The sequence below is a fragment of the Ursus maritimus genome, unplaced genomic scaffold, assembly GCF_017311325.1.
Source record: "Ursus maritimus isolate PB19 unplaced genomic scaffold, ASM1731132v1 scaffold_5, whole genome shotgun sequence".
Taxonomy (NCBI): Eukaryota; Metazoa; Chordata; class Mammalia; order Carnivora; family Ursidae; genus Ursus; species Ursus maritimus.
In genome coordinates, this window is record NW_024426663.1 from 48742593 (window position 1) to 48758512 (window position 15920).

Consider the following 15920-nt stretch of genomic DNA (forward strand, 5'->3'; position numbering starts at 1 on the left):
TCAAGAACAAGGTTGGGCTGCTCCCACGTAGACAAACGGGGCATATGTCACCGATGTCTAAGATCAGTGATGATGGGACCTTTCTTTGCGTCAGGGGGCCATCAAGGAGAACTTCACATACAGAAAGCACTGATCTTCTATCACCTAATAGCCCTCTGGAGAATATACTCTGACAGGGACTTGCTCTTCTTAGAAATGCTGCTTCCCTACAAGCAAACACACCCATCCACATAAGTAGCACCTCCGTATACATATGTTCAGGATTCTATGAACACGAGATGGGGGACAGACTCAACGGCAGCCTACGGCTGACACCGCATCCACTGTCTGACATACCGCCATCTTGGAGCGGGTGAGTCTAGATGCTCACGGCTTGCCTAAAGGCACAATATGTGCACCTAGGAGAAAAGCTAAGAAGGAGGGAAAGGGAAGCTGGAGTCTTGAAATCCACTGAAATGGAATCTTACATGCATTCGAGTTAGGGTAACTATTTGTCCAGCTTTTCCTAGCAGAGTCTCAGTTTACACCTGCTTTCCTGGTATACTAAAAGTGTGTGTTTTTTTCTTAAAAGTGTCTTAGTTTGGGTGACAAATTATATGGGCACTCTAATTTTAAAGCTTTTTAGTTTAGTTTTAGTTTTTTTTTGTAAAATAACTAGGACTTGGGGCTAAGGCCTGATGCATAAGCAAATGCCCTAGTAGTAAACATGGTCCCTAGAGAACTCATGTCATGGAGGAAATGATCATAAGTTAGGGTGGGCATCCTCCTTGCTCTTCACTGGCACCTCTGGACCATTCTCCCACCCTCCCCAGCTTTGACTGCTAGTATCAGACTCTACCACCTGCCACTCTACCTTGTCACCATTTCCTCTCTCAGCCTCTCCCCTCATTCCATGAAGATTTTAGTTTCTGCCTCACTGTCATTCTCTCCAATGCAACTGATCCTATCCCGATGATTTCATCTAGTCCTAGGGCTTTAAATACAATCTCAAGCCCAGACCTTCTTCCTTAAAATTCTGGGCTCGTGTACTCAACCATTTGCCAACATCTCTACTGGGATTGCTAACAGGCATCTAAGACTTAATCCGCTGCCAGCTGAGCTTTTGCTCCCCCCACCCCCCACCTCTCAGAACCCATTCCTCTAGGTTTTCCCAAATCTCTCAATAAAAGGGAACTGCATTTTCCACTCAGGGGAAAAACAAGGACTCACCTTGACTCCTCCATTCTTTCACACCCAATATTTCATTTGTCAGAAAATTCCTTTGTGACTACCTTCAAAGTATACCCAAAATTTAACCACTTCTGCCTGCCTCCATGGCTGATACCTTGGCTCAGTTCACCCTCACCTCTCCCCCAGATTATTGCAATATCCTTTTAATTAGTCTCTATGCTTCCACATTTCCTTTCTATGCTTTACTCTCAAGCCAGCAATTACAGGGATTCTGGTTAAAATGTAAGTTAGATCATGTCACTTTTATGCTTAAAACTCTGTGATAGCGTTAAAGCCAAATTCCTCATTATGACTTAGGAAATTCTAGATGATCTGGCCCACCTGTTACCATTCTGACCTCCTCTACTACTAACGTCCCCCTCCCTTGTTCTGATCCAGTCCTATGGGCCTTCGGGACAGATCTACTTCTACTTCAGGGCAATCGTACTTGCTGGTCCTGTCGTATGGAATACACCTGCCTCATTTTCTTCCTTCTTCCTTCTTAGTAAGGCCATTCCTGACCAACATATTAAAATTTTAATCACCACCCCCCCCGCCACAAATTCTATCCTGCTTTTCTGATTTTTCTTCTTAGCCCTTACCGTTAACACACTATATATGTTACTTACATATCTTGTTTATTGTCTGTCTGTCCCACTAAAATGTAAGCTCCAGTGGGCAGAGATTTTGTGTATTTTGTTCATTGGTGCTTCTCCAGTGCTAGAAAGGTGCCTGACACATAGTTTGTGCTCAATAAATTTTTGTTGAGTGAATGAAATAAAGCATCAGTTAAAGACACGCTTAGTTTGCCTATGGAGATTTTGCAACTCTCTAACAAATTCCAAGAACCTTCCATAGAAGGAAATGACTTCTACTCCAACCTTCTGTCATGTGAAGATATCATTTTATATAAGCCTGCATCTATGGAAACCCAGAGTTTGCCCATACTCTTCCTAGGAAGGGGGTCTAAGGGTCTACCACCTCACCAGCCAACCTTACTGGAAAAATCTATGCATTAAAAAGTGCAGCCTTTTACTGAACCAAAATCTACTGGTTCACTGCCCCCTCAGGAAACAGATTTCCTGTCTACACAGCCTGTTATGGTCCCTCTGACCCTTGTCTTCTGCAGCTTAACCCTAGTTTCTCTATCAGTTTCTCCTGTGGTGTACTTTTCTGTCTCCTCACCATCCTTGTTGCCCTCCTCCGGACACTGTGCCCCACCTACATGAAGGTCCCCCAAACTGGACATATGACTCCAGGTCTGACCCCCAGAGAGTACAATGGGTTGTCACTTTCCTCGGAGGTATGTCATAAAGCCAGCCTTTGGTGTGTGGTGATGGCCTCACTGCCTTGTGACACGCTGTGCCTGGGCTGGCGTGGGGTGGAAGGAGGAGGAGCCATGGGCGGTGCTGGGACCCGTGGGCATTGGTGGTCGTGGTCCGAGCAGTTAGACAAATCGGAAGTGTCAAGCATACCAGAGAATGAAAAAGATTGGGAAGGCTGCGAGGGACACAGACCTTCAGGGGAACCTGCCTGCGGCCTGGGGTGTGGATGGACAGGTGGTGGTCTGAGTCACAGAAACTCGCCTACTGGCCTAGTGTTGTTCTAGCAAGTTTCCCTAGATGCTCTGAGGGTCTTCTGATCATCGCAGGTTCCCATTATTCGACTAGATGGGAGGGCCAGGGGCGGGGGATGTGAATGGGATTTGGGGGGTTTGTACAGTAGAAACCCTGAAACCCCATTCTTGAGTGGGTTGCTTAAGTCTGTACATCACTTTCCTCATCTGGAAAATACTATCTACCTTATGGGAAGGACTCCTGGGCACAGGCAATGAAGTAAAAGATGAGAAAGTGCTTGTAAAATGTGAAGAGCTATAAAAATAATTAGTTACTATTTAAAAAAATAAAGTGTTAGGGCTATTTCTTGGCCCACGCTCTGAAGGAGCACTGAGTCCCTCAGCGATGCAACCCACAGATGGCCCCTGGCCTCGGTGACCCGACCTCTGCTGCTCGAGAACGGAGGGGACTCACCTGAAAATGGGGATGACATAGTTGTTGGGGAAGATGCCGACCCGCCCAGTGACCAAGGAGACGCCCCTGAGCCAGCCGTCCGGGTACTTGCCCAGGACCCTGATGCCTTCTCCCTTCTGTAGGTCCAGCTCGTCCGGTCCGTGGGCTGAGTAGGAGTGCAGGGCCACAAACCTGGGGAGACAAGGGAGCTGGTGAAAAAGGTGAGCGTGCCTGGCAGAGGCCATGGAAGCGGCGAAGGGAAACGGAACCTCAGGGCCGCCTGACCCTGTGGTCAGCGATAAACTTCTTCAGGATGGAAGGTAGGCAGCAGTGACAGAGCGTGGCGGTGAAGCAGCAGTGGAGGGCCCGCACCCCTGCCCTCCCCGAATCCTGAGGCCACCATAGAGTGCCACACAGCTGGGAATCACTACGCTAGGCCACCGTGGCATTTGACGGTGGGGAGACTGGCCTAGGATAGGGGCAGGAGTTGGTGACCAGGGATTAGTGGCACAGCCTGGTCTCAACCTAGACGTGATGGCTCTGCTCAGGGTGCTTTTTCATACTGCTCAGCGTATCACCCAAGAAAATGGTTGTAGCCAGCAAGCTAAGGGAAAGGAGAGGTCAGAACACCAGCCTCTCTGATCTACTCCCTCTTCTGGGAATGAGGACACGTTTGACCCCCAGGAATGGCCGAAGGAACTAGCTTCATGTAGGCAGGGACGTGGACATGGGGAACCAGGAGGTGGGAGTTGACTTTAGTTTGTGAGCACACAGTGGAATCCTGGCTGCGTGGCGGGCTGGAGGGGAATGGGCTTGTAATAGCGCAAGTGTCCCTGGGGGAGAGCAGTGACTTTCACTCTGCACTCCGCACAGGAGTCAGGCAGATAAATCACCTCCAGGTATGAGTCAAGGGGTGAAGACACTAGCAAGGCTGTGACAGTGAGATAGCTGTCTGAGTAAAAGCATTAACAAGAACCCACATTGGCTCGCCAGAGTCAGGTTACCAGTCAGTGTATGGCCTCAGGCTGGACATCAAGAAGGCCTTCTAGACTCCAAGGACTATGAGACACTGGAGGGTTTTATCAAAGGAGCTGGGGGGGTGTTCTCATTGGCAAGATCTTCCCCCTCTAAGATGCTATATTTATTTTCCTCTGGTCCTAAAGTAACACGGATTTATGACCCAACATTTTGAATCTAAAGGAAGTCAGTAGAAATGGCTCAGTATCCAACCTCCCAGCAGTGTTTTCGTGGCTACGCTTCCGGTCTCTTTCTACGCTTGTAAAATAATGAGCTAGGTTGATGTGGTTTGCCAATTAGTGTTTTCACCATTATTTCCATTGAAGGATACAAAGGAAGGGGGGCTCTTGTCTCTCTGGACGGGATGGTTTGGGAGTGGAGATGCTTGGTGGCAGAGGGATGGCCAAGAGAACCCCTCCAGCCAGGACCTGGAGGGGGAGGGCTGAGCTTGTTACTCACATGTTCGCTGAGAGGTGTTGCTGTGAGCCAGGCAGACTGACGATGGCCGTGGAATGTCCTGGGGAGGCAGGTACAGGGTGGTAAGTGCTGACCTACATAGACAGAAAAGACAGCCAAGCAGAACTGGTGAACACCACAAGCCAGGCCCCCAGCAGAGCTGCTGCCGAAAGGCCTGACCCAGCTGAAAACCAAGAGCCATGCCCAGTGCCGCCCATGGCGCATCTCTGCTGTGGTTTGGGGCTGTGGGCAGAGCGGGGTGGGGCTAGACTGGTTTATGGCCTGCCAGGGTGGCATGCCAGGGCTGCATTCCAAGACTGCTCAGATATGGCAGGAGATGAAGACTCATCCAATTCCTCGTCGATGGGGCACTGCCAGGATCCTTGGTCTTCCCGCCCTAGCTTCTCCCCACCCCCCTCCCAGTACACTCTCACCCGCTCTATGGAAACGTCCTCTCAGGAAAAGATGTGATGGCTGCTAACGAGAACCGAACACTGGCCAGGCACTTCTACGTGCTTTACAGGCACCAGCTAATTTAATCCTGACTAAGGGTACTCTTACCATCCCTAATTAGGGAAGAGAAACTGAGGGAAAGATCACCCAATTAGTAAGAAATCAAATTTTAAACCAGGGTAATCTAGTTCCTGAGCCCACACTCTTACTACTGCTGGTGTTAACACATCCACAGACACACCAGTTTATCCAGTGATTTATGGAAGCGAATCTGAATAGTGTTCACTTTGCCAGGATGAAAGAGGGAGCAGCCATGCTAGACACACCCAGAAACTACTCTCCTGGCACCCTGCCTGTGTGACCTGTGACCTTGCTTACTTCCTTCTTAGCATCTCTCACAGAGGTGACTGCCCCCACCACCAGACTGTAAGTTCCATGCGGGCAGGGACCCTATCTTTTTCATCCTGCTCTCTTCTATGTGCTCAGTATGCACTTGTAGTTTAAAGAACAAATAAGTGAATGAAAAGGTCTTCCTACCCAGTACACCAAGGACGGATGTAATCTCAACCACCTCCATGACACCCAGAGTAAATACAATCTATCTTTGGTTATCCCCCCATGAGTTGAGGGTAATTATATATGTGTGCCTTTTTAGGACTATGCTTTTCGGGTATAACTCTTGTTTGTGTATGTGTGTTTGGGCAAGAGGGAATGCATTACTGAGTGCATGTGTCTCTGGTGCTGTGTGTATGTTCACAACCCATGACAACTGTACTACGCACTTGTGCGACAGCGCTGGTCTATTGTATGTCGATTACGTGCACACATGTGAGTCTGTGGGGTGATATGCATGTGTACTGTGTGTGACCGTCTGTACGAGCACATGTGATTGTCAATGTCTATACCGGATTTTAAGTGTATGTGCGTGAGCTGTAGAGATATGTGCTGGTGTGCATGACTTGGTAGTTTTGGGTGTTCTTTGTTGACAATTGTTTAAATATATGTGTGCTATGTGTATGAATGTGTGGCAGTTTGAGGATATAGTTTTGGATCAGAAAACCATTCCAGTCAGATAATAACAAGGGTTGGGAGAACTTAGAGAAACTGAAACTCTCATACAGTTGCTGGTGGGAAGGAATGTAATATGGTGTCGTTCCTTTGGGAAATAGTCTGGTGGTTCCTCAAATGATTAAACAGAATTAGCATTAGATCCAGTAAGTCCACTCCTAGTACATACCTAGGAGACACAAAACTATATGTCCACATAAAAACTTATACACAAATGTCTATAGCAGCATCGCTCATAATAGCACAAAGTGGAAAGAACCCAAATGTCCATCACTGATGAACGGAAAAACAAGTTGTGGTGTATCTGTACATTGGAATATTACTCAGCCATAAATGGAATGAAGTATTGATACATGTTAGAACATGGATAAAACTTGAAAACATTATGCTAAGTGAAAGAAGCCAGATACAAAAGACTGGGTTATATAATTCCATTTATGTAAAATGTCCAGAATAGACAAATCTGTAGAGATAGAAAGTAGATTAGGGGTTGGGGATAAGAAGGGTTATGGGAGCGGTAGTTAAAGAATACAGGGTTGCTTGTGGAGGCGATGAAGTGTTGTAAAGTTGTGGTAATGGTTGTACACATCCATGAATATATTAAAAACCGCTAAATCGTACATTTTAAAATGGGTGAATTGTATGGCAGGTGAGGTATATCTAAGTAAGCTCTTAAAAAAAAAAAAAACATTCCCTAGTCACTCATCCAGCGCTAACACTGCGTAAAGCTCTCTGAGCTTTGCAATCAAATATTGTCATACCAGTTCCCTTAAACAGAGAAGAAAAGTTGCCAGTTTTGGGCTAGGCTGCTCCTTCCCTGTGACTTCGCAAGATAAATCCCTGCTGGGCTTGGGAGATGTGCCAAGGGAGAGTCTTGTTATGCGAACAATTAATCTTATGTTCTTGGAGACGGTTGGACCACTGATTAAGCAGGATGCACTTCACTTAACACCCATGACATTCCAGTGTTGTGTTTGAGTAAAAAGCCCTTTTATCTGTAAACGCTATTAATCATTTAGGGAGGAGGAAGATGCCAGAATGCAAAGCCATCCCTCATGATACCAGGCTATGTCTCTTTGCTTCTCTAGGTCTTCATCTCGAGAGAGGGGTCCTTCCCCCTTTTTGGAACACTGAACCTAGCCAGCACTAAGATCAGTGGACTTGGGATGGAGTGCTTTCTGATATGGAATGGGAAGTGAGGCCAGATTCTCAGGTTTTGAGACATTCTGGTAGAGAAGGGAGAACATGTGCAGACAAGGAGGAAAGAGGCAGAGGAGGAGGGAGACAAGGGGAGATAGTAGGCAACTCTGGGGGGCAGGAGGTATTTCTCAGGAACTGGGACAGGGACCCTATGGGAGAAAGAAGTAGAGCCAGAGGGATAGAAGAAGGAAGAAAGAATAAAAGGCAGATGAAAAAATATCAGAAAAACTCTTACAACCCATACAGAAGACGGCAAACAACCCAATAAAAAATGGGTAAAGATGCCACAAAAGAAGATATATTGAGTGGCCAAGAAGCATGTCAAAAGATGGTCAACATCAGCAATTATGAGGAAAATGTGAGGTAAAACTACCGTGAGATACCACTACACACCTATGAGAATGGCTAGAATTAAAAAGACTGACCATACCAAGTGTTGGTGAGAATGTGGAGCAACCCTAACTCACATACTGCTGGTGGGAATGTAAAATGGCGCCACCACATTGGAAAACAAGTTGGCCGTTTGTTACAAAGTTAAATATACACTTATCACACTACTCAGCAATCCTACTCACAAGTAGTAATCAAAGTAAAATGAAAACATATGTCCATACAAGGACTCGTATATGAATGTTCTCAGTGGCTCTATTCACTTTAGCCCCAAACTGGAAACAACCCAAATGCCAATCAACTGGTGAATGAATGAACAAACTGTGTTTTATCCACAAGGGAATAATCCTTGGCAATACATGCAATGGCGTGGATAAATCTTAACATCATCCTAAGTAAAAGAAGCGGGACACAGAAGACTACGTACTCTGTGATGCCATTTATATGACATTCTTGAAAATGCCCAACCTGTGGTGACAGAAAACGGAGCATTGCCAATGGCCAGGGGTGAGGGGAGAGGACTGACTGATTGCAAAGGGCACAAGAAAACTTTCTGGGGTGATGGAACTGTTCTGTATCTTGATTTTGGTAGTCATTACATGCCTCTATACCTCTGCCCAAAGTCACTGAACTATGTCTCTAAAATGGCTGAACTTTATTGTATGTGACTATAGCTCAATAAAGCTGATAAAAAATATGAATATACTGTCTAGTTGGCAGGAAAACCCAAGTAGCCTGATTTGCCCCAGCCCAAGCCCTGGGGCTGGTCAGAGGAGGGGATAGGGATGGTTCAGCTTCTTGATGGGCAGCTAAGCAAGTACCCTCGTGGCAGAGGGCCACCTGAACAGGAGAGAAATCAAGAACGGAAACCTATGGATCAGACACAATCTCAATAAATAAGGCCCAAAGAAAAATGAATGAATGAATGAATGAACAAATGAAGTGATAGGAAAAGACAGCAAGATAAATACAGAGAAGAGAGAAACTGGCTGGGAAGGAGGACAGACAGAACAAGACAGAAATGAAGGCCCTACCCGGTAAATTGGGACAACCAGGTCGATCGCCAACTTCGGAGGAGGCAAGCATGTTCTTGTCATGAGACGGAGTGAACGGGTCCCACAAGGAACCTGAGGCCAGATGCGAGGTCTTCCAGCAACTGGAGCTTTCTGGCAGAGCATCTGGGGGCTTGAGCGGGGTCAGACAGAGGGTGTGTATTTGAGGGTAGGGGAGGATATTTCTGCTACAATCTAAAAACATTTTCCCTCTTTTTTGAAGGAAATGACTCATTTAAAAGAAGCTCTTATCAAGTAACAGAAGAATCCACAGCTGTGTGGCTTCTGGGCATTTCTGGGTCTTGAGGTGTTAAACAAGGGAGGAAGCAGGCATGGAGTCTGGAGGGGAGGTCTAGCGCAGTCTTCAGGCCCGTGGTTATAGCATTTGCCAGGGTTTATGATTGAGGCAAGTGACTCAGCTCTGTGGGTCCTCCATGTCATCATCAGTAAAATGGGGGCAATAATGGCGGTTGTCTCGGAGTTGTTACAAGGATTAATGAAAGTAATCCATGTAAGAGCTCAATAAATGCTATTTATTTCAATCTCGAAAGAGATTCGCTGCCCATGGGGTGGGGATGGGTGGGTGGAGCATCTGTCTCCTTTTATGCAACAGCCCTGCACGATTTGAACTGAAAGCAGGACCCAGACATGTGGGGGATGGGAAGAAGCAGCCCTATTCTTCAGGGGAGAATGTGCCCAACTCTCCAAAATGTCAGCTTGCTGTACCCCTCACCCCCGTACCGTGGCGCTCAGCTATTTCCTCAGGGCTCGTGGCTTCCAGTAACTTAGTGGGCATGTGGTGACTGTCCTCCTCAAGGAGCGTGACCTACTCTGAAGCCCGTCGTGCTTCTGTGTCTCTGTATTCCCAGGAGCTAACAGGGGCCTTGAACCTACAGTGTTCACTCAGGGTTAGGAGTAAGGGCTGCATTTGAGAGACAGAAAATTAGGTATTCTGTGATAGTGTCTGTACCTACCACTGCGAATAATCCGGAGTCGACTATCTAACTTTATAAAGTAAAAAACTCATTCCCTTGTACAGATTAAGAGTCTTAAGAGCCTCCTTCAGTAATTGCAATGTGTGGACCTTATTTGGTCCTAGCACTGGGGTTAATGCAGCGAACAAGGCAGTTAAATCCATAATTATATGAGCATGAGGTGTGCTGAGGTGGGAAGTTCACGGTGCTCTGCGTGCTGCCACGAGACGCTTGCCTCGAGTGCCGGGAGGTACCTCACTCTCACACCCTCTAAGTCCAGTGCTGACTTCCACACCACCCTCACGGTCATTCTCCCCACTTTTACCAGTGAGGAAACTGAGATAAGTTTCCATGATTTTGTGGAGGTGCCTGGCAAACAGGTGGTCAGGTGGACACTGGAAGCAAGAACCCCAGGGTCAGAGCCCTTTCTGTAGGACACCAAGGTTAACACTAGTTCCTTATTTTTTTTTTTTTAAAGATTTATTAGTCTGAGAGAGAGAGAGGGAGAGAGAGAGAGAGAGACCATGAGTAGGAGGGAGAGAGAATCTCAAGCAGACTCTGTACTGAGCATGGAGCCCAACATGGGGCTCGATCTCATGACCCTGAGATCATGACCTGAGCCGAAACCAAGAGTCGGACACTTCACCGACTGTGCCCCCCCAGGCGCCCCAACACTTACCCCCTCTATATTTCAATATGGCTAAAGGGGTCCTACATACGAGGCAGGTTTGTGCGTCCTGGAAAAAACCCACCCTGCCAAATTCAGTGTTCTGTTTTTATGCTCACAGATACGTTACATTCATGATGACTACCGTCCCTGTCCAGTGCCCCATGAAATGTAGAACAGATCTGAAGGCTGGTAGAGTAGTGTTATTTGTTGTTTTTCTTCTTCCTTCTGTGGCAGAGCCAGGGTCCCAACAGAGTCCGGGCTCTTTCTGCCAGACTGCTCTCCTTCCTTTCCAGCTCAGTCTCTGTCAGAGCCAGCTCGGCCTGATGAGCAAGGAGTGGGCACCCGGTGCTGTTTATTTGTCCTGTGAGTACAAACACTGTCTGAGAAAGAGAACTCATTTCTGAGTTGGCAGCAGGTCCCTTTAGGTCTACCTCAAAAAAAAAAAAAATCTTCTCAAGTACACAGGTCAGCAAAGTATCTGTGAAGCCTACTAAGTTTATGTCTCCTAGGTAGTCATCAAAGCCTCGAATATTCCCTGTGATCTGGCTCCTGCTTCACCTTCCTACGCTCCCCCTCACTTCTTCACCTCCTTCAGCCTTGGGTCTTTTCTCAGCTCCCTGAGCAGGTCACACTCATTTTCGGCCTCCCCTGATCTTTGCAGACCCCGTAGCCCCCATCTCTGCTCTGCTATTTTCCTTTGTTATGGAAATTTTAAATGATAGATGCATTATGCATACAAATAAGTGTATATAATTTTATGTATCACTGAAAGAAGAATAATAAAACTAACACCTGTATACGTACCATCCAATGTAAGAAACAGTAAAAATAGAAATTGAATACTGTACAGAGAGGCCTCCTGCATATTCCTCTATAATCAGATCCCTGCCCCCCTCCCCATGACCACAGTGCTGAAATTCCAGTGCCATACATCCCTAAACAGCATGCTGTTTAAATTTGCCTGCTGAATGGGGTTCACGCTGAGCAGATTCTTCTGTGAGTTGCACCTCTGGCTCAATACTACGTTTTTGTGGTGGACTTTCACTGCCGGTGCGTATTTCACTGCATGCATACACCAGCATTTAACCAGCCTATCATTTATGTGCCACTTGGGTGATTTTCAGTTTGGGGCTGTTATGAACGATGTTGCTGTGAACATTCTTGTATATGTCCCTTGTGCCCGCCCCCCTCAATGCAAGAGCTTCTCCACGATACATACCAACAAGTAGAATTGATGGGCCATAGGGTATGAGCCTGCTCAGTTTTATTAGGTAATAACAAATTGTTTCCCAGTATGGCTGTAACAATTTACACTTCCACCAGCAGCAAATGGCAATTCCTGTTACCACACAATCTCGCCAGCATGTGGTAATGCCCAGCTTTTTTAATACCTGTCTGTGGTGGGTGTGAAATGATATCTCATTGTGGTTTCAAATCAATTTCTCTGAGTACTAATGAGCTTGAGTTTCTTTTCAAATGTGTATGGGCCATTCTTGTGTCTTGCATGAAATGCCTAGTCATGTCCTTTTGTCTATTTTTTCTCCTCAGGTTATTTATTATTTTTTTAAGTTATGGAGTTCTAATATTTTGGACATGAATTCTTTGTAACTTATATTTTTACTCTGCGGTGTCTTTTGATAAACTGAAGTTCTTATTTTTAATATAGTCAAATTTACAATATATTCCCTTGTGGTTTATACTTATAAAAAATCTTGAATATGATTTTTTAAATCCCAAGGTCATAAAGATGTACTTCTCTATAGACTTCTAAAAGTTTTATGGTTTTGCCTTTCATATTTAAGTCTTTAATCCACCTGGAATTGATTTTTGAAAGGGAGGAATCCAATTTCATCTTTTTCCACATGGATACCCAATTAGCCCAATGCCATAGTTCATCCTTCCCTTCTGATCTGCAAAGTCTGCTCCGCCATAAATCAAGTCTCCGTGCTTTGTCTGTTTCTGGGCTCTCCAGTATGTTCCACTGGTTTAATAGAATGCCTATGCTAAATCCATGCCATCTTAATTACTGCACCTTTGAAAGAAAATTTGGTATCTGATAGGGTAGGTCCTCACCCCAACCAAATTCCATCTTCTTCTTTAGAAACGTCTTAACTGTTGTCTTTTCTTCCATTAGAATTTTAGAATCACCTTTTGAGTTCCAAACAAACAGTTGACTGGGATTTGAATTTATAGATAAATCTGAGGGGAATCGTCTTTAAGATTATTGAATCTTCCTATTCAAGACCATGGCAAAATTCTTCCTTTATTTCAGGTATAATGTCTTTCATTAAACTATTATAAATTGTTTGCAAAAAGGGCTTGCATGTCTTTTGTTGGATTTATTCCTAGAGATTTAAAAAATTTAGTTGCTGTTGTAAATGGTATCTCTTTTTTTTTTTTTAAAGATTCTATTTATTTATTTGAGGGAGACAGAGAGGGAGAGGGAGGATCAGAGGGAGAGGGACAAGTAGACTCCCCACTGAGCACAGAGCCTGACAAAGGGCTTGATCCCACCACCCTGAGATCATGACCTGAGCAGATCAAGAGTTGGATGCTTAGCTGACTAAGCCACCCAAGAGCCCCTGTAAGTGGTATCTTTTTAAGGAAATATTTTTATTTGTTTTCTTTTTTGAGTACTGAAATGTAATTAACTTTCTTGTATTGACTTATAACTAGGACCATTGCTGAAGTCATATTTATTCCTAATACATTTTTTTTCAGATTCTTCTGACTTTTCTATATAGACAACAATATCGTCCACAAATAATGACAGCTACATTTTTTCCTTTCAAATACTTAATCTTTTACTTCTCTTTCTTGCCTTATACTGGCCAGGTACTCTGGGAGGGACAGTGTTGAGCAGAAACATACTAGGCATTCATTCTGTTCTTTTTCCTAAGCTTAAGGGGAATGCCTTTAACACCGAACCATTAGGTATGATGTTTGCTGTAGATTTTTATAAATTCCATTTATCATGTTAAGGAAGGTCCCTTTTATTCCTAGTTTGCTAATATTTTAAAAATACATATACAATGAATGGATATAGAATTTTTTCAAACATTTTTTCTATAGGTATAGAAAAAGTCACATGCCTTTTCTCCTTTAACCTGTTAATGTAATAAATTATATCAATTAATTTTGGAAGGTTAAACCAACCTTTCAATCTTAAGAAAAACCCACATTAATCATGATATATCCTATTTTTGTATGTTCCTGGGTTCGGTTTGCTAATACACACTTGAGGGTTTTGCATCTATGTTTAAGAGTGAGGTAGAGTTCAGATTTTCCTTTCTTTACATTGTTTTCTGGTTTTGATATTAAGGATATCTTAGCTCATGAAATGAGTTGGGGGATGTCTTCTTTTCTTCCTTTCTTTGGAAGAGTTTGCAAAGGGTCAAAGAATTCACCTGTAAACGTGTCAGGATCTGGGTTTTCTTTGTGGGAAGATTAAAAAAAAAGATTTATTCATTTATGAGGAGAGCGAGAGCCCAATGATGGAGGCACAGAGGGAGAGAGAGAGAGAGAATCTCAAGCAGATCCGTGCTGACCGCAGAGCCTGACGTGGGGCCAGGACCCTGAGATCATGACCTGAGCTGAAACCAAGAGTCAGATGCTTAACAGACTGGGCCATCCAGGTGCTCCTCATGTGAGGAAATTTTATATATCTTTAATGGTTATAATACTATTCTAAAGGGTTGCCAACAGCTGTTTACCAGATGTTTTTCATCAGTGTTTTTCATTAATCCTGTTTGCTAAAGATACATTCCTGATTAATTTATATTCCTGATGGCTTCTGTTGGGAGAAAAGGTGATGCTTGGAATGTCTGCACAGAAGCTTGGAAATCCCAGCCAACATGGATCCCCATAATGTCAGTTCAAGTCCTTAGAGTCTCCAGAGTCCCACTCCTTTGGTCAAGAAGAGCTCTAAGAGACAGTCACTGACTATGTGGGTTTCTGTAACTCCATGAGACTCTATGCAGCCAAGGCTAAGAGAATGAACTTGCAGGCTGTCTGAAGTGAGTTTGAATTTTGGCACTGGGACCTACTGGCTGTGTGAAGCTTAGATTTAATTCTTCTGAGTCATAGTTTCCTTATCTCTAAAACAGGGCGTAGTCAGTCATAGAGACCTCCTAGAATTCTTGTGAGAATTCAGTCAGAACATGCATGCAAAGTACTTCACATAATGTCTGGCCGATACAAAGTCCCCAGTAAACCCTCACCATTGTAACTACGACAAGATGGGAGACATACAGGACAGATTTATGAGAAGAGGACGATGACAGGCCTATCTCGCTGGGACTGGATTTAAGAAGGGAATATTCATTCTCTAGGACACAAGGGCCCCCACTATAGTCCAGATTCCCTTTGAGGAAGACTCATGATGGGCGACTGATCGTGTGTATGGGACAGGAATTCAGGAATCTCTTTCCTGACAATGGATTGGGCTAATCTCATGCGTCCTAAGGCTTCCAGAAAAGGGTACGGTCTAGCACCTCTCTCTAGCTGTGTGCTGCATTGGCTTCTTGGGATAAAGATGAAAATGCAACCCACGCCTCAAACCAAAAAGACAAAAATCCTCTTCTTTAAGCTGGGTCCTTTGGTTGGGCACAGTGACCCTGTCCCTACCACTCCCCCTTCCATTTCCTACCTCACACTTTCCTGAGCCCAGCACGCTGCTGCCTTGCAGGCAGGTTCTAGTACTAAAGCAGAGTTTGAGGGGGTGCATACTATTAGGGCTTGTTCAAAGTCTAGGGTACACCCAAACCTTAATTATAACTCTTGCCCTCCTGGTCATAACAGTCCACTTGAGAAGTAACTGCATGGCAATCATTGTAATTAAATCCTCTCACTGGGCTTCATTAAAGGCCATAAAAATTTAAACAAGCGAAGTTCCTCTTAAATTTGCTGTGGGTCCTCTCATGGCATTTATTCATAGAAGATGCTTGTTATGCATCTACTACGTACCAAGGGCCAGGCTAGGTCTTAAGGATTGGTGACAAGGGCCGGTGCTCCCCAGGATGGCTCAGACTGTATATATAAGAGATCTGTCTTTTCTACACCAGGGTCCTGCCCTCACATTTGCCAGACAAGAGCATCCCACAGGAGAGCAGTCTCTGAATATTTGGAAATTAGAAATACTCTACTCACTTCTGACAGACGACTTGTAGTTCTTAGAAAGTGGCTTTCTATGGTGAAGAGAGAAGGGCTTACAGTTCTTTCCTAAGCTAAGGAAAATGGACCGCCAGGGAGAGTTGGATGGGGAGAGTAGCAGACCAAAAGCAGTCGGGAGACTGCTTCATCAGATAGCATAATTGTGAGGAACTCGGGGTCTGCATTCAGATTTCCCCAGGTATGGCCCCCCACTTTGTTACTCTTTCACGGAGTAACCCTGGGCAAGCTATTGAATCTGCCTGCTCCGAAA

General features: G+C 44.9%; 1 protein-coding gene across 3 annotated transcripts in view; it reads right to left on the bottom strand.

The window, feature by feature from the left end:
• The window catches only part of SH3RF2 (SH3 domain containing ring finger 2), a 124623-nt gene that overhangs the window by 27066 nt on the left and 81637 nt on the right, over positions 1-15920 (bottom strand). For all 3 annotated transcript variants that reach the window (XM_040622276.1, XM_008691440.2, XM_008691437.2), the window contains exons 6-7: positions 4695-4786; positions 3240-3410 (exon numbers count right to left, since the gene is read on the bottom strand). In XM_040622276.1, the coding sequence (XP_040478210.1) occupies positions 3240-3410; positions 4695-4786 (263 nt within the window). The remainder of the gene's footprint in view (positions 1-3239; positions 3411-4694; positions 4787-15920) is intronic.